General features: G+C 43.8%; 1 protein-coding gene across 6 annotated transcripts in view; it reads right to left on the bottom strand.

Annotated features, from left to right (window-relative positions):
- itprid2 (ITPR interacting domain containing 2) overlaps positions 1-19,573 on the bottom strand; it is an 80,608-nt gene that overhangs the window by 32,918 nt on the left and 28,117 nt on the right. For all 6 annotated transcript variants that reach the window (XM_061791575.1, XM_061791574.1, XM_061791576.1 and 3 more), the window contains 4 exons: positions 13,537-13,576; positions 13,355-13,450; positions 10,418-10,565; positions 9,827-9,887 (listed from right to left, as the gene is read on the bottom strand). In XM_061791575.1, coding sequence (XP_061647559.1) covers positions 9,827-9,887; positions 10,418-10,565; positions 13,355-13,450; positions 13,537-13,576 — 345 coding nt within the window. The remainder of the gene's footprint in view (positions 1-9,826; positions 9,888-10,417; positions 10,566-13,354; positions 13,451-13,536; positions 13,577-19,573) is intronic.

Here is a 19,573-nt window from a genome sequence, read left to right as displayed (position 1 = left end):
TGATTGATGAACTAGACTTAAACGTCACTAGTGTATAAATTGGATTTGCGCAAACAGAGCCCGATGCGGAAGTCGAAGTCGTAGTCTCACACATGAAATAGCTGATAAACAAGCAATAACTGATCAATAAAAGCAGCGAGTGACATTTAGATCACTGTAACGGAGTAAAATTACCGTTACTTCTTTACAGCAGAAGCGACAGAAGTGTTTTTTCTGGTCTCGTCAACTCCTGTGACTTATCCAAAGCAGGTCCCAAGCACACAGGACAATGTGCTCACAATATTAGTCCGCTGCAGAGTAATATTCACAATTACATCTGTCTGTGGATTGTGGATGTGTGAAATGGATCTCGCTGCCAGTGTTCAAGGCCTACGAAACAGCCTATGACGACACCGATGGCGACCCCCCCCCCCACTCCACTCCCTAAAAACATATTGGATCTATACGATTCACGTAAATGGCCTATTTTGATTTCGAAACGGCAACTGATTTGCATGCATGTATGAAGTCAAGAAAAACAACAACAGGGGATAAAAATTCATACAAATGTCATGAAAAGTTGCAATAACACAGTCATGAGAAACTAATGTAAATGTAAAAATCATGAAACAGGTAAAATATATATATATATATAAAGTCCAAGTCATTTGAAAGTTTTAAGAAAAAAATCAAAATGTTGAGAAAGTCATGAAAAGGGTAAAAAAAAAAAATGCAAGAAAAAGTCATTTGTAAAAGTAACAAAAAAGTAATGAAAATGTCTAGAAAGTCGAAAGAAAGTGATGGCAAAATCAAGAAAATATAAAGATGTTTCATCAAAGATAAAAAAATGATGTAAGGTAAAAATAAGTCACGTTTTGTGTGAAGACGCCACACAAGAGTAAGTGAAACTTAAGGAAAACTGTTCTATTGGCCTCTGTCCTGGCTGCTTAGTCCAATATGTGTAAATCGGGACTAATAATAGAAGAACGGAATGTACTTGCCCTGCAAAGCATCAGGAGCCTTTTTTCATCCTTAGCGGGAGCCGGACTGAGCGTGTCACAAGAACCTGGCGCCTATTTAATTTTAAAGGACTTTTTTTGCCCATTTTTGCCCGTTTAACATTATTTAATGAAGGGTCGTTGAGTACGCTAATAGTAATCCATTAAAACAGCTGCATGCTATTAAAGACAGAAGCGCTATTTAAGGAAGCGCCGTTAGCATATCTGCATGCCACACACGCTTCCTGCCTGCAGAAGTACACTAAACACTCACTCACTCACTATTGATGCTTTTGGAGTACAGTGCTGTATTGACTGGTAAATTATTATAATTACTATTGGAAATGATAAAAATTAGATGAGGACCTCCGGGGATTATGAGGACCTCCGCTGTCCACCACCTTGGTCTAAACACTTGTCAGTTGTCAGTTCCGAAACACTGTGTGTGTGCTGACGTGACGTCTTCACTGACCTTGCATAAAGCCCAAACTGGTCAACCTGACATGTTACTTTTTGCTGACTGTCCACAAACACAAAGAAGAAACAGGAAGTGTGACTTCTCACGCTGCGTTGGGAATCATTTACTAATTTTCTACTCCCTGTATAGGGATTTTTATATAGTCAAACAAGATCCTTAAAAATTCCACAAAAAAATCCTATTGTAGCGATTAGGAAATGAAGGATTTCCCTTCTCCCGAAGCACTTCAACAGGATTTTTAGATAGTGGAATACAGCGGAACCTTGATTTATGAGTGCTGCAATTTAGAAGATTTTTCAGTGACAAGCAGATTTTATTCTTAGCGTCGCAGGCACAATTTTGACATAAAAGTGAGCTTTAGGATGGATGGCGGCAGCGGACTTCACAACAAAGTCTGAAAGTGTATTGGACACTCTGATATTAGCGATTTAGGATTCGTGAATTTATGTATTTGATCTTTTTGGAACCTTTCCCCTTATTTGGCTGAAAACCCATATAGGGACTAAATTTGATATCACAATTTTTTTCCCCCAAATATCAATATTCGATATGACTCGATATTTATTGTATTTAAATTTCTAAATGTAAACAACCGGACCAGACCAAATTGATTTACATTATAAAGCAGGTTTATTTAACAATTATAAACATCAAAAAGAAATGAATTACTTTTCCCTGCAGGTATTTCAAAATGTAATTATCTCAAAATTAATGATGCACCAAAATTAAAATTCTTGACCAAAATCTCCCAAAAAACAAAAAGGAGAAACTCAAGGCCGAAAACCGAAACATCAGAAGAAATTATTTTGCCAATTATTCGTAAAATTACATTTATAGCTATGACTGCAAAGCTTCGAGAACAATTTGACTGAATTTCCACACTTTGTAAATTATGTCAAGAACATTACCGCAGGACAGTTATTGCATTATATTATGTAATACGATAAGAATAATTCTGCATACTGTTAAAAATTGCGCAACATAATCATTACTCTATAATTGTAATCGTTAATAAATTATGGCTTCAATATTTGTTATTCTAATGTATTTCTTCGGGTTTGGCTCTGTTGTAGGGGTTCATCACTTAACCCTTAGGCGGTAGCAATGCACTTAAACATGCCCAGTCTGCCAGAAATCAGGAAGAAGATGATGCAAAGAAGAAACATGAAGTTGTGGAACCAGGGCCGTCCCAAGCCAATGTGGTGCCCTGGGCGAGATTTTATATGGGCCCCCCTCCACCAGCGATTTACATAAGCTTACAAAAAAGTTGAATAGCAATAGTTTTAACATTTTTAACATCATGTGAGTAACTTGCTGTTGTGAAACCTGTAGCAACAACTTGACCTCTCTTTCTCCGATTTTCCTTCGAATTTCTTTCTTCTTCTCATGTGTTCTGGAGAGTTTTGGCCGTTTTGACATTTCCAAAGTTCTCTGGGGTCACATCAATAAATTTGCCCTGAGCAGAGGAGGGAGTATTTGCTATTATCATTTGTATTAATATTAAGTGTGCATTCATTTAAAATTGAATCAATGTTTTCAATGTTAAAAGTTAGTTGTCAAGTCATTGAAAATATGTGCAGCTTCCCCACTGAGATTGATTCAGCGACAAAGATTTCATTAGGGTTTTACTCAATGACCAAGAAAAAATTTCCTTTTGTCTCATTTTATTTTATCATTAGTAGTTTGACAGTTCATCAATAAGTTTCATTCCTTACATTTATCTCTAGCAATGAGGTGCTTTAAGTGCATTAGCATCTTCATTTTAACTATATTTAGAATTTGGAGAAATATTGACAAAAATAAGAGAAAATATTTTAATCTGAATATGCGTAAGTAGTAAGAGAGAAACATAATACACAAAACTGTAATTTCGATAACATCTAGCTCCAGCCTAAGATGTATTATTTTTCAATTTTCTCCACAACAAATGGGGCTGTCACTGTTGTTTTAACTTTTAGTTTAACATTAAATAATGAATGTCTTTATATGTTTTTATTGCCCTTTAATATTGTAACGAACTGTTTGGTGTATTTATTGTGGTGTGTTGCTGTTGGGGGGTTGTGAGAGCAAGAAGGGTTTTGTTGTGCTTAAAGCTGATAATTCCGAATGGCTTTGAACTGGCTTTCGATAACGTGCTTCATCTTCAGGTGATTTTACATGGATATGCCTCTCATCGTTATGCAGACTACGGTTGTTTCCAAATGTTAGACATGCTCTTTTTGGAACTATTAATGGCTCGCTAATCACTTGCATCTTCTCCTCCATGTTGAAGGAAGTCTCACGGAGTAGCGAATCGTACAGAAAATCAAATCGATGATCCCTTTTTCCCCATATCGAGCATTAATAAAATATCGATCGAATTGAGCTTTGTGATATCTCGCCGAACACTACAGAAGTTCCCTTTTTATTACCCAATCCCTGTATGTACACCTTTTTTTTCAGAATTGTTTGTTTCATGGAGTGTCAATTATTCCTGGTTTTCACTAGTCGCGGTCCACTCTACAGCTAACTGTTGTGTTTATTGCCACTCCCAGTTGAACTTTACTGTACAACTAAATATACAACAAAGAACAAAAGACTCTGACAAAACAACAGTATTTATTACTGTATTTTCACGACCACAAGCCGCACTTAAAAGTCTAAAATGTTCTCCAAAATGGACGGGGCGCCTTATAATGCGTGCACCGAGTTCCAACATCTATAAATGTTGTGTGAGGAGCGCTCAGCTTGACTTTATTTTTTATTTTTTTAAGCATTTCTGGCCGAGATGCTGCTTACACAGAGGAAAAGCGGACTTGGCTGAGGACAGGAGAAGGGTGCGTGAAGTAGGAAGCTAAAGGCACCCCCCCAGTAGGTATATAGTGCCATTTTTTTGTTGTTTTTTTACCGCTTGACTGACTCGGAGCATTTCCGGGGTGTGCATTGTGCAAAACAACATCGGTTTGGCTAAGGACCCCCGAAAATGGCACCTGCGAAGAGACACGCTTACGAAGCACAGTTTAAACACCAAGCTATCAGTTACGCGGAGGAACATGGGAATCGAGCAGCCGCGAGAGAATTCAAGATCAACGAATCCATCGTTCAAAAGTGGAGGAAGCAGGAAAACGAGTTGCACCAAGTCAAGAAGACGAAGCTGAGTTTCCGCGGAAAAAAAAAGAAAAACAAAACGCGGAAACAAGGCCCCCTCCTTGAGCCGTCACCTTGTCGTGGTGGAGGGGTTTGTGTGTCCCAGTGATCCTAGGAGCTAAGTTGTCTGGGGCTTTATGCCCCTGGCAGGGTCACCCATGACAAACAGGTCCTAGGTGAGGGACCAGACAAAGCACGGCTCAAAGACCCCTAATGATGACGACAAACAATGGACTTCGTTTTCCCTTGCCCGGACGCGGGCCACCGGGGCCCCCCGCTGGAGCCAGGCCTGGTGGTGGGGCTCGAAGGCGAGCGCCTGGTGGCCGGGCCTGCACCCATGGGGTCCGGCCGGGCACAGCCCAAAAGGGTAACGTGGGTCCCCCTTCCCATGGGCTCACCACCTGTGGGAGGGGCCATAGGGGTCGGGTGCAGTGTGAGCCGGGCGGTGGCCGAAGGCGGGGACCTTGGCGATCCGATCCCCGGCTACAGAAGCTGGCTCTAGGGACGTGGAATGTCACCTCTCTGGCAGGGAAGGAGCCCGAGTTGGTGTGTGAGGTCGAGAAGTTCCGACTCGATATAGTCGGACTCGCCTCCACACACACCTGGGGCTCTGGTACCAGTCCTCTCGAGAGGGGTTGGACTCTCTTCCACTCTGGAGTTGCCCATGGTGAGAGGCGCCGACAAGGTGTGGGTATACTTATTGCCCCCCGGCTCGGCGCCTGTACGTTGGGGTTCACCCCGGTGGACGAGAGGGTAGCCTCCCTCCGCCTTCGGGTGGGGGGACGGGTCCTGACTGTTGTTTGTGCCTATGCACCAAACAGCAGTTCAGAGTACCCACCCTTTTTGGAGTCCTTGGAGGGGGTGCTGGAGAGCGCTCCCGCTGGGGACTCCATTGTTCTGTTGGGGGACTTCAATGCTCACGTGGGCAATGACAGTGAGACCTGGAAGGGCGCGATTGGGAGGAACGGCCCCCCCGATCAGAACCCGAGCGGTGTTCTGTTATTGGACTTCTGTGCTCGTCACGGATTGTCCATAACGAACACCATGTTCAAGCATAAGGGTGTCCACACGTGCACTTGGCACCAGGACACCCTAGGTCGCAGTTCGATGATCGACTTTGTGGTCGTGTCATCGGACTTGCGGCCGCATGTCTTGGACACTCGGGTGAAGAGAGGGGCGGAGCTGTCAACTGATCACCACCTGGTGGTGAGTTGGCTCCGATGGTGGGGGAAGATGCCGGTCCGACGTGGCAGGCCCAAACGTATTGTGAGGGTCTGCTGGGAACGTCTGGCAGAATCCCCTGTCAGAAGGAGTTTCAACTCCCACCTCCGACAGAACTTTGCTCATGTTCCGGGGGAGGCGGGGGACATCGAATCCGAGTGGACCATGTTCCGCGCCTCCATTGCTGAGGCGGCCGACCGGAGCTGTGGCCGTAAGGTGGTCGGTGCCTGTCGTGGCGGCAATCCGCGAACCCGTTGGTGGACACCAACGGTGAGGGATGCCGTCAAGCTGAAGAAGGAGTCCTATCGGGCCTTTTTGGCCTGTGGGACTCCTGAGGCAGCTGATGGGTACCGGCTGGCCAAGCGGAATGCAGCTCTGGTGGTCGCTGAAGCAAAAACCCGGGCATGGGAGGAGTTCGGTGAGGCCATGGAGAAAGACTTCCGGACGGCTTCGAGGAAATTCTGGTCCACCATCCGACGTCTCAGGAGAGGAAAGCAGTGCACCACCAACACTGTGTATAGTGGGGATGGGGCGCTGCTGACCTCGACTCGGGACGTTGTGAGTCGGTGGGGAGAATACTTCGAAGACCTCCTCAATTCCACCGACACGCCTTCCCATGGGGAAGCAGAGTGTGGGTTCTCTGAGGCGGGCTCTCCTATCTCTGGGTTTGAGGTCACCGAGGTAGTTAAAAAGCTCCTCGGTGGCAGGGCCCCGGGGGTGGATGAGATTCGCCCGGAGTTCCTAAAGGCTCTGGATGTTGTGGGGCTGTCCTGGTTGACACGCCTCTGCAACATCGCGTGGACATCGGGGACAGTGCCTCTGGATTGGCAGACTGGGGTGGTGGTCCCCCTTTTTAAGAAGGGTGTGTTCCAACTACAGGGGGATCACACTGCTCAGCCTCCCTGGTAAGGTCTATTCAGGGGTGCTGGAGAGGAGGGTCCGTCGGGAAGTCGAATCTCAGATTCAGGAGGAGCAGTGTGGTTTTCGTCCTGGCCGTGGAACAGTGGACCAGCTCTACACCCTCGGCAGGGTCCTCGAGGGTGCATGGGAGTTCGCCCAACCAGTCTACATGTGTTTTGTGGACTTGGAGAAGGCGTTCGACCGTGTCCCTCGGGGAGTCCTTTGGAGAGTGCTTCGGGAGTATGGGGTACCGAATCCCCTGATACGGGCTGTTCGGTCCCTGTACGACCGGAGTCAGAGTTTGGTCCGCATATCCGGCAGTAAGTCGAACTCGTTCCCGGTGAGGGTTGGACTCCGCCAAGGCTGCCCTTTGTCGCCGATTCTGTTCATAACTTTTATGGACAGAATTTCTAGGCGCAGCCGAGGCGTAGAGGGGGTCCGGTTTGGTGGCCTCAGTATTGCATCTCTGCTTTTTGCTTTTGTTGGCTTCATCAAGCTGTGACCTCCAACTCTCATTGGAGCAGTTCGCAGCCGAGTGTGAAGCGGCTGGGATGAGAATCAGCACCTCCAAATCTGAGACCATGGTCCTCAGTCGGGAAAGGGTGGCATGCCATCTCCAGGTCGGGGATGAGATCCTGCCCCAAGTGGAGGAATTCAAGTATCTTGGGGTCTTGTTCACGAGTGAGGGAAGAATGGAACGGGAGATCGACAGGCGGATCGGTGCAGCGTCTGCAGTGATGCGGACTTTGTATCGGTCCGTTGTGGTAAAGAAAGAGCTAAGCCGAAAGGCGAAGCTCTCAATTTACCGGTCGATCTTCGTTCCTACCCTCACCTATGGTCATGAGCTGTGGGTCGTGACCGAAAGAACAAGATCCCGGATACAAGCGGCCGAAATGAGTTTCCTCCGCAGGGTGTCCGGGCTCTCCCTTAGAGATAGGGTGAGAAGCTCGGTCATCCGGGAGGATCTCAGAGTAGAGCCGCTACTCCTCCTCATTGAGAGGAGCCAGATGAGGTGGCTGGGGCATCTGATTCGGATGCCTCCCGGACGCCTCCCTGGTGAGGTGTTCCGGGCATGTCCCACCGGGAGGAGACCCCGGGGACGACCCAGGACGCGCTGGAGAGACTACATCCTTCGGCTGGCCTGGGAACGCCTCGGGATCCCCCCGGAAGAGCTGGATGAAGTGGCTGGGGAGAGGGTCGTCTGGGCGTCCCTGCTGAAGCTACTGCCCCCGCGACCCGACCCGGATAAGCGGTAGAGAATGGATGGATGGATGGATGGAAACAAGGCGAGGTGGCCCGAGTTGGAAGACCAACTCGAGCAATGGATTAATGAGCAAAGAACAGCTGGGAGAAGCGTCTCTAGAGTCACCATTCGACTGAGTGCAATAAGTCGGGCTTGCCGTCATTCCGGGAGGCTTGACGAACCGCTGGACATCCGTGTTAACAGGGCATTCAAAGTGAAGTGAGCGGCGTGGGAGCCATGGATGACAGATGGCGAACACAGCTTTACTAAGACTAGGAGGCAGCGCCGGGCGAGTTACGCCACAATTTGTGAATGGATGCTGGGGCTAACGTGTCTGCTTGCACTGTTGTTCGAGCTATCGCACGGCAACGAGACTGACTCGAACCTGGCGTGTTTGATTGAGAACTTGCCCAGCTGTTCATTTCGGATACAGGAGATGAGGACTTTGATGGATTTGTGGATAATGATTGATCAAAAAATAACATGAGTACATTGTTAAATACGTCAATAAAGTACAACCAAACTCAGTTTTGCTCCCGCTGCCTTTTTAAAAACATTGTTTTAGTGTTCATGTATGCTACCGTTTGTTTTAAGATAGCGTATGTTTTACCATGCCTGCGCCCAATAATACGGTGCGCCTTATGTATTGTGTTAAATACAGAAATAGACCACGTAACTGAGACTGCGCCTTTTAATACGGTGTGCCCTATGGTCGTGAAAATACGCTACACTTTGTGTAAAGTCCGCAAGCATGCGTGTCTGCGCCTCACTTTTGTGCACTCCTAGCTATTAGGCTAACAATATATCTCCTTTATGCTCTTGCACAGAAAGGGATGCCTTCTTCGTGTTTCATCTTTAAACCTATAAGTCTAAAGTCATTAAGTATGTGTTAAACTGCCCCCTGATGCACATACCAGAAGGAGCAGTACAACATCCATTGAATTGAAGCATGAAATCCTGATGCAAAAACTTAATTATTGACATTCTACTTTATTATGTTATCAATGTGTTATTTATGAAGTCAAATACTGTAGCGTGCTATTTTTCATATTAACTCATTCACTGCCAGCCATCCCAGTTAACATGGATATTTGATTTCTAAAGCCATCAATGGCAGTGAATGTGTTTTAAGAAAAACATTTTTGGGTGTGATTTTTTTTTTTAAGCAGATTAATGGCCTTTCCATTCATTTAAATGGTGAAAGTTGATTTGAGTTACGAGCGTGGTCACAATGAATTAAACGTGCAACTCAAAGTCGCACTATAATAGTGGCCAGGGAGCGATTCCCAACACAGCCTCAGTGTTGTTAATGTTGTTACGTAAGCATCAGATCCCGGGAACGGACGTAGTGTGGCGAGAATGTTCTGGAAGACGACTTCCAGGCGGGCCTTTACAAAAAGAGCACTTCTTCACATCCATGTTTAATGGCAGAGACATTTAAGTCTAAATAAAAACGGCCATCTTGGAAACATCACGGCGCGCAGGGAAGGGGGATAAAGGGGAGTCAGCAGGTTGAGGTCTTGGCAGATGGAAAAAAGAAAAAGCATTGCGACTTTCACTGTTTTAAAAGTATTTGTTCGTGTATGCTTCTGTGTGTGTCTGTGTGTGTAAGCGAGTGAGTGAGTGAGTGTATGTGCATGTTACTGTGAGAGAATGTGTGCATGTTAGTGTGAATGTGAGAGGCAAACAAGCACATCTTTGTGGTGTGTGGCTGCGGTTGTCCTGGCAATTGGCATAAATGCTGAAATGCAGGCAGACAAGTAGGGAGGGAAGGAAGGAAGGAAGGAAGGAGGGAAGCAGTGGGCCACACCAGAAACGATGCCTCAACACGTACTGAAGAGGCGTTAAACAGCGTTACAGAAGTGTAGAAGAGCCACTGACTTGTCAGAGCGTAGTTTGGGTTCTCCACCTCCATACGCTGAAGCTGAGCTCCCAGGTACACCTGCAAGCACAGGAAGTGACATCATCACATCAACAAAGACAACAACAACAAAATGGCAGAGGTGAGGCTACAATGCTAACAAAGGTCAAGCCATATTTATCAAGCTTTCCATTTACATACACACTGTCTCATGACAGACAGACTTAAACGGGTAGGGGAGGGGCAAGCGAGGCTTTCAGATGCACTTCAAACACAATCATTAGTATTATAACTATACCTTTAATACAATGGGGAAGGAAAGTATTCAGACCCCCTTAAAAAATGTAGTCTTATATTGCAGCCATTTGCTAAAATAATTGAAGTTCATTTTGTTCCTCATTAATGTACACACAGTACCCCATATATTTTTGCAGATTTATTAAAGAAGAAAAACTGAAATATCACACAGCCATAAGTATTCAGACCCTTTGCTCAGTATTTAGTAGAAGCACCCCTTTGAGCTAGTACAGCCATGAGTCTTTTTGGGAATGATGCAAGTTCTTCACACATGGATTTCACATAGATCTGGTCGATGTAAATGTTTTTCCTACTTTGATGTCGATGCCGCGCGCTGCCGATGAGCTGTTGAAGAATCTGGATGGGATCTTGGAGGACATGTCAGGCTCATCCCTCCCGAAACCCAGATTCAGCAGGATCTCCTCTGGGTCCTCCTCGTACAGGTCCAGCAGCTCCGACACACTGGATCAGTACACATTCTAGTAAGCACGATGCTAATAGGATGCTAATGTACTGGTGCAAAGTGTATTTTGCTTTTTTGTTGGCTTTTTTGTGATTCTACCTTAGAAGGGCACCTAAATGTGATGATGAGCCAAGCTAGTAGATATGATGCTAGGCACAGGTTAACCTGCTGTTGAGTTCACACATTGCCTATTAAGTTTTTTGCTTTTTCGTTGGCTTTATATTTGCGATGCTACTCCAGAAACGCACTGCTGACGGCAAAGAGGAAAAATGTGATGAAAACCAAGAAACAGGAAGTGTAATTTTTAAGTGATCATCTTAGGGATGAACTCCACAAGCATGTTTTTCTTTTTCTTTGGATTCTTGTGTTAGACTCGTCTCTGTCCTGGCTACTTCGCTCAAAATGTCTCAACCAACAATAACATTAACAACAATAATGATAATAATTAGTGATGCACAGAAACCGGAATTCTTGACCGAAACCAAAAACCGAAACTGGTGAACCTGATGCTAAAATCCGAACGCCGAAACTCTGGAATAGATTATCAAACTTTATTTGTAAGCGCTTTTCATACAAAAAAATACAACACAGAGCGCTGCACATAAATTAAATTAGAAAAATAAATCAAACACAGCAATTATTATTCATAAAACTATGCCAATTATTAGTAAAATTGCATTTAAGGCTATGACTGCAAAGCTGCCAACCATATTTTTTAAATTATGTCAAGAACATTACCGCAAGACAGTTATTGCAGTATATTATGTACTGTATTTTTCGGACTATAAGTCGCAGTTTTTTTTCATAGTTTGGCCGGTGGTGCGACTTATACTCCGGAGCGACTTATATGTGAAATTATTAACACATTATTATATAATTTCACGTTATTTTCACACTGACAACCACAAGAGGGTGCTCTAGGCCTGACGAAAGTGACGAACGAGGAAGCGGCGCATCGTCTACCTCCGGAGTTGGCGGAGTTGTTTACCAGTGACACCAAGGATGAAGATTTCATTGGATTTATTGATTTGGAGTGACACTGATGGTTTGGTAAACTTGTTAGCATGTTCTTCATGCTATAGTTATCTGAATAACTGTTAATATGTTACATTAACATACCAGGCACGTTCTCAGTTCGCTGTTTTTGCGTCATGTAACGTTAGCTGAATGTGTTACGTTAGCATACCGTACACCTATGCAGCCTGTTGTTCTCTATTCTATTTTTATTTTAAATTGCCTTTCAAGATGAAATGTTTGTTCTTGGTGTTGGATTTTATCAAATAAATTTCCCCCCAAAAATGCGACTTATACTCCAGTGCGACTTATATATGTTATTTCCTTCTTTATTATGCATTTTTTGGCTGGTTCGACTTATACTCCGGAGCGATTTATAGTCTGGAAAATACGGTAATTGGAAAAACAAATTCTCCATACTGTTCAATTATACAACATAATCATTACTCAATAATCATATATAATATAAATATTTCAATATTTGTTATTTTAAAGTATTTATTGCATTAACCTTGTAATTACGGAGACATTTGCAGCCAAATGTCTTCTTTTGCATGCTATTTTTGTGTTTCCTGTATCCACGATTGCTGCTGAAATGATGCAAATTTCTCCATTGTGGGAATAAAGGTTATAAAGATTTATTATAATAATATACTTTTAAATTATAGGTTCAAGTGACGTAGCAGCGGTGAGGTACTAATTTGTTTCCGGTCCCTGTTATGGCTGTATATTGCAGTATTTTCCTCGATAAGCACGTACTAATTTGCCTGCTATTTTACTCTTCAAAGTTTGCTAATCTCTGCTGTAACGGCGTTTCAGACAGACCAATGTGATAAGTGTACTGTATCACCCAATTGGTGTTTTGCGACGTCACGCGATAGCTTAGCGATGCTGCGCTGACAACTCACGCCAAGCGAACGTTCGCCTCCGCGGCTCTGCATCATATTTAGCCACGGTAGCTTGGATGGCTCAAAATAGCAGGCACCAAGCATTCTCCATAGCCACACCGAGGTTGAGCGACAAGAAAGACGCTTAGTTTGAGCTAGTAGCCGCTAGCATGATGACGGAAAAGCCACGCAGTTCATAATTCATCGCGACATGCAAATTTGAATTATTCCAATAAAAGACAATCGTCTTCGTTATTAATGTGTGTTTACGTTACCAGTAGGTTTGTTGACTATATGCGTTATTTAACATTTATGCTAAGACTTATGGCACTAAGTCATTATCAAACCGTGTGTAATAAAGTGACCTCCCAGTAAACTCAACTTGATATTAAGCAATGCTCTCTTGGGCATTTAATAGTAATGTTAATAGTAAATGATTCTTTATTCTTTATTAAAGTGTACACACCCACGTGCGATGGCCGTCAATTTTCAACATGTTATGCATGTGACATGTTATGCATGTGACATGTTATTTCAGTAGTTTTATTTCGGTGAAAAAAAGTATTTCGATCTGAAACTAAAAATGCACTTTAGGGTTATTTTCGGCCGAAACATTTCGCCAGCCGAAGTTTTGGTACATCACTCATAATAATACTAGGATGCTCCACTTCCAGGTTGAGAAGCTACCAAGCCAATGAGTAGCCATGATGCAAACAAAACGCTAATAACGCTGGCGTGTTTACTCTTCACTGATATGACATGGGAACTACAGTCTAAAAAGGAACAGGATTGTATCCTCGCTGAAACTTTGCACTTGAACACAGAAGACTACAGTTGACATTGAACGCCACAACATTAGGTGGGAGTAGTCACTAACGGTTACTAACCTGGACACAGTGCTGCTCTTTCCAGACCCGGTGGAGTTCATACTTCGTCCTTTTTCTTTGTACTGATTCCTCTTCTGATCGGCAGCCAGACTGCCACTGGGGGGCGAAACAGGAAGTGAGCTAGGCCTGTGGCGGGAAGCTAGCCGACTGAGATGAAGAGGAAGAAGATGAAGACGACTCACCAGGATCCAGTCTTCTTGCTGCTGGACTGAAGATGGTCAGCTGCAATCACAACATAAAAATACATCAACAATTACATAGCAATAGTAATCTTGATAAGATACATAAAAAAAAAAATAAAAAAAAAACTACAATACTATGCAAATCACTGAAGTTACAATGCGATATCTATCATTCACTTCAATTACGATATAAACGATTCATCCCAATTACAATGCGGTTCACTTGTCACAACAATACAATTCAATACGATTCAACCTAATTTCAATGTGATACCAGTCACTCCAGTTACGATCCGATTTATTTCCAGTTACGATGCGATATGATACCATAAGATTCAATCCAATTTCAATGAGATTGAATTCATTCGAACGATACAAGATCATTTACTCGAGTTACAATAGCATATGTTTCATTCCAGTTGTGAAGTGACACGATTCAGTCCCGTTGAGATAGCATATGATTCCCTCTACTTACAACCCCAATTCCAATGAAGTTGGGACGTTGTGTTAAACATAAATAAAAACAGAATACAATGATTTGCAAATCATGTTCGACCTATATTTAATTGAATACACGACAAAGACAAGATGTTTAATGTTCAAACTGATAAACTTTATTGTTTTTAGCAAATAATCATTCACTTAGAATTTTATGGCTGAAACACGTTCCAAAAAAGCTGGGACAGGGTCGTGTTTACCACTGTGTTACATCACCTTTTCTTTTAACAACATTCAATAAACGTTTGGGAAATGAGGACACCAGTTATTGAAGCTTTGTAGGTGGAATTCTTTCCCATTCTTGCTTGATGTACAGCTTCAGCTGTTCAATAGTCCGGGGTCTCCGTTGTCGTATTTTACGCTTCATAATGCGCCACACATTTTCAATGGGAGACAGGTCTGGACTGCAGGGAGGCCAGTCTAGTACCCGCACTCCTTTACTACGAAGCCACGCTGTTGCAACACGTGCAGAATGTGGTTTGGCATTTTCTTGCTGAAATAAGCAGGGGCATCCATGAAAAAGACGTGGCTGGGATGGCAGCATGTGTTTCTCCAAAACCTGTATGTACCTTCCAGCATTAATGGTGCCTTCACAGATGTGTAAATTACCCATGCCATTGGCACTTACACAGCCCCATTCGATCACAGATGCTGGCTTTTGACCTTTGCGTTCATAACAGTCCGGATGGTTCTTTTCCTCTTTGGCCAGGAGGACACAACGTCCGCAATTTCCGAAAACAATTTGAAATGTGGACTCATCGGACCACAGAAAACTTTTCCACTTTGCATCAGTCCATCTTAGATGAGCTCATGCCCAGAGAAGCCGACGGGGTTTCTGGGTGTTGTTGATAAATGGCTTTTGCTTTGCATAGTAGAATTTCAAGTTGCACTTATGGATGTAGCGCCGAACTGTATTTACTGACATTGGTTTTCTGAAGGCGGCACGGTGGACAACTGGTTAGAGCGTCAGCCTTACAGTTCTGAGGACCGGGGTTCAATCCCTGGCGCCGCCTGTGTGGAGTTTGCATGTTCTCTGCGTGGGTGTTCCTGAGCCCATGTGGTGATACCCTTTACACATTAATGCCGGTTTTTGATGCAGTGCCGCCTGAGGGATCGAAGATCACGGGCATTCAATGTTGGTTTTCGGCCTTGCCGCTTACATTCAGTGATTTCTCCAGATTCTCTGAACCTTTTGATGATATTATGGACCGTAGATGATGAAATCCCTAAATTCCTTGCAATTGTACGTTGAGGAACATTGTCCTTAAACTGTTCGACTTTTTTCTCACACACTTGTTCACAAAGAGGAGAACCTTGCCCCATCTTTGCTTGTGAATGACTGAGCAATTCAGGGAAGCTCCTTTTATACCCAATCATCGCACCCACCTGTTCCCAATTAGCCTGTTCACCTGTAGGATGTTCCAAACAGGTGTTTGATGAGCATTCCTCAACTTTCTCAGTCTTTTTTGCCACCTGTCCCAGCTTTTTTGGAACGTGTTGCAGCCATAAAATTCAAAGTTAATGATTATTTGCTAAAAACAATCAAGTTTATCAGTTTGCACATTAAATATCTTGTCTTTGTAGTGTATTCAATTAAATATAGGTCGAACATGATTTGCAAATCATTGTATTCTGTTTTTATTTGTTTAACACAATGTCCCAACGTCATTGGAATTGGGGTTGTACAATATGAGGCGATGCATTACAGTTAGAGCATGTAATGATTCTTGCCAGTTATCATGTGATACGATACATACCATTCATTCCAATTTCAATACCATATAATTCGCTCCAGTTATGATTCAGAATAAGTTTAGTCCCAGCAGCACAATTCAGTTTTACAACCAACCTATCCATATTACAACCATAACAACAAAGGAATAAATAAATATACGTGTCTGTGTGTGTATGAGTGTGTGTGTGTGTGTGTGTGTGTGTGTGTGTGTGTGTGTGTGTGTGTGTGTATATATATATATATATATATATATATATATATATATATATATATATATATATATATATATATATATATATATATATATATATAAAAAAAACACGGCGGCACGGTGGCCGACTGGTTAGAGCGTCAGCCTCACAGTTCTGAGGTGCGGGGTTCAATCCCCGTCCCCGCCTGTGTGGAGTTTGCATGTTCTCCCTGTGCCTGCGTGGGTTTTCTCCGGGCACTCCGGTTTCCTCCCACATCCCAAAAACATGCATTAATTGGAGACTCTAAATTGCCCGTAGGCATGACTGTGAGTGCGAATGGTTGTTAGTTTCTATGTGCCCTGCGATTGGCTGGCAACCAGTTCAGGGTGTACCCGCCTCCTGCCCGATGACAGCTGGGATAGGCTCCAGCACGCCCGCGACCCTAGTGAGGAGAAGCGGCTCAGAAAATGGATGGATGGATGGATGGATATATAAAACACATTTTCTCAACAGCTTATCCTCACAAGGGTCGCGGGCGTGCTGGAGCCTATCCCAGCTATCAACGGGCAGGAGGCAGGGTACACCCTGAACTGGTCGCCAGCCAATCGCAGGGCAGATATAAACAAACAACCATTCGCACTCACATTCACACCTGTGGGCAATTTAGAAACTTCAATAAACCTAGCGTGCATGTTTTTTGGGATGTGGGAGGAAACCAAGAGTACCCGGAGAAAACCCACGCAGGCACGGGGAGAAGATGCAAACTCCACACACACAAAAAGTGAAGAAAAAAAAAAAAAACTCTAGAATTTTGTTTTAAAAAGTTATGAAAAAGTCAAGAAAATGTCAAAAAATAGAACAATTAACAAAAACTCAAGTCGAGAAAAATTAGGGAAGAAGAAAAAAGATATGAAAGCCAAAAGAAGTCATGAAAAAATAGAGGACAAAAAAAGCTACGGAAATGAAAAAAATAAACAGCTTGCGATGAAACAAGATACACACCGAGCGCGTTGCAAAATATCCACATCCAACAGCAGTGCGTGCAACGAACACGAAATCCGACACGTTCATCATGTAAAGGCACATGAAAATCATTAATGAACAGGGCTTGAGACTGCGACCAAAATGGTCGCATATGCGACCCTTTTTTCAGTGTGCATGAGTAAAACTTTAATCTGGTCGCACTTGCGCCGATTGCCTTGTTTTAATGCTCCCTCTAAAACAATCTCACTTTATAAGACATGGTGGTTGAATGTCGCCGTCTTTTTCACTGAAGAGAGAGAGAGAATGTGGTATCGTTATTCTCGTGAACGGCTGACGGCCGCGCGCTGCCCCGTCTCCATGGCTGAGAGCGAGCCTCACGTGGTGGAGCAGTCCCCTCCGTCGTCGGGCGAGGAGGTGCCGCAGACAAGGGCGCAGATGGTACTGGTACCCACTCAGAATCATAATGACATCGATTTGTCCCCTCCACTTTTTAATCACCCACCCTTCCTGAAGTTGGATTTCCAACTCGGCAAGGTATACGAATCTTACAAGTCCAACATGGAAATTATGCTATCTGCTTCTCAGCTAAAACACTATATACAGCGGGTGAAATAAGTATTTCTCACTAAATATACTTCCAAAGGTGACCTGAAAATTTCACCAGATGTTGGGAAGAACCCAAGTAACACATACAAAGAAAGTAAAACAAATTAGCTCAGAAATTAAGTTGTGTGTAATAATGTAAAATGACAAAGGGGGAAAGTATTCAACACGCCAACTGGTATTTATTTAATACTTTGTACAAAAGTCTTTGTTTGCAATGACAGGTTCAGGACGCCTCCTGTATGGAGAAACGAGTCGCATGCATTGCAATGGTGTGATTTTGGCCCATTCCTCCACAAGCAGTCTTCAAATCTTGTAGGTTCCATGGGTTTCTTTTAGGGACCTTGAGTTTCAGTTCTTTCCATTGATTTTTGATTGGATTCAAGTCGGCGGCACGGTGAGCGACTGGTTAGAGCGTCTGCCTCACAGTTCTGAGGACCGGGGTTCTATCCCCGGCCCCGCCTGTGTGGAGTTTGCATGTTCTCCCCGTGCCTGCGTGGGTTTTCTCCGGGAACTCCGGTTTCCTCCCACATCCCAAAAACATGCATGGTAGGTACTTGAAAACTCTAAATTGCCCGTAGGTGTGAATGTGAGTGCGAATGGTTGTTTGTTTGTATGTGCCCTGCGATTGGCAACCAGTTCAGGGTGTACCCCGCCTCCTGCCCGATGATAGCTGGGATAGGCTCCAGCATGCCCGCGACCCTAGTGAGGAGAAGCGGCTCAGAAAATGGATGGATTCAAGTCAGGTGATTGGCTGGGCCATTCTAGCAGCTTTATTTTTTTCTTTGAAACCAATTGACAGTTTCCTTGACAGTATGTTTTGTATCATTATCCTGCTGAAATTTCCACCCTCGTTTCACTTTCACCATCCTTGTAGATGGCAGCAGATTTTTGTCAAGAATGTCTAGGTACATTTGCCTATTTCTCCTTCCTTCAATTATGTGAAGTTTACCAGTACCATTTTCTGAAAAGCAGCCCCACACCATCATGTTCCCACCTCCGAACTTCACTGTTGTTATGGTGTTTTTAGGGTGATGTGCAGTGCCGTTTGTCCTCCAAACATGGAGTGCATTATGGCATCCAAATAGTTCGATTTTGCTCTTATCCGACCAGACTATATTCTCCCAGTATTTAACTGGCTTGTCCAAATGTTGTTCAGCAAACTTTAAACGAACTTTGACATGCTTTTTTTTCCCCCCAGAAATGAGGTCTTGCGTGGTGCGCATGCATACAGGCTACGGGGCCGGAGTACATCCTTTTGACAACAGTACCTGCTAATTGCAGGTCTTTCTGAAGCTCTTCACAGGTGGTCATTGGTTCTTGGACAACTCTTCAGATAATTCTTTGCCACTCCTCTGTCAGAAATCTTGGGAGGAGCACCTGATCGAGGCAAATTTATTGCGGTATGATTTCCACTTACGTATTATGGCCCTAACCGTGCTCACTGGAATGTTCAGAAGCTTAGATATGCGCCTGTAATATGCCATTGTTATGTTTTGCAACAATTAGTTTGCGATGGCATTGAGACACCTCTCTGCTCTTACCCATCAGATGTGTCTTGACACACACCTTGGCAATGAGACCTTTTGTAGGCCATCAATTAGGACTGAAGCAGCTGATATTCATTTGCACTGACAAGGAGCTGCATTGCTGTTTGATTATTGATAGATTGTATTGTCTTGGCTTTCCATGCCTTTTTGCACCTCCCTTCATGTGTTCAATACTTTTTCCCTGTGTCATTTCACATTTTTACGCAAAACTTAATTTCTGATCTTATTTGTTCTACTTTCTATGTATGTATGGATTACTTGGGTTGTTCCCAACTTATGGTGAAATTTTCAGTTCAATAGCACCTTTGGAGGTACTGTATATTTAGTGAGAAAAATGGTGACGTGTTAAATACTTATTTCAGCCGCTCTCTCTCTCTCTCTCTCTCTCTCTCTCTCTCTCTCTCTCTCTCTCTCTCTCTCTCTCTCTCTCTCTCTCTCTCTCTCTCTCTCTCTCTCTCTCTCTCTCTCTCTCTCTC

This window comes from Phyllopteryx taeniolatus, chromosome 12 (assembly GCF_024500385.1).
Source record: "Phyllopteryx taeniolatus isolate TA_2022b chromosome 12, UOR_Ptae_1.2, whole genome shotgun sequence".
NCBI classification, from domain to species: Eukaryota; Metazoa; Chordata; class Actinopteri; order Syngnathiformes; family Syngnathidae; genus Phyllopteryx; species Phyllopteryx taeniolatus.
Note: the sequence above shows the minus strand (reverse complement) of the source record. Positions and strands in the feature narration are given on the sequence as shown.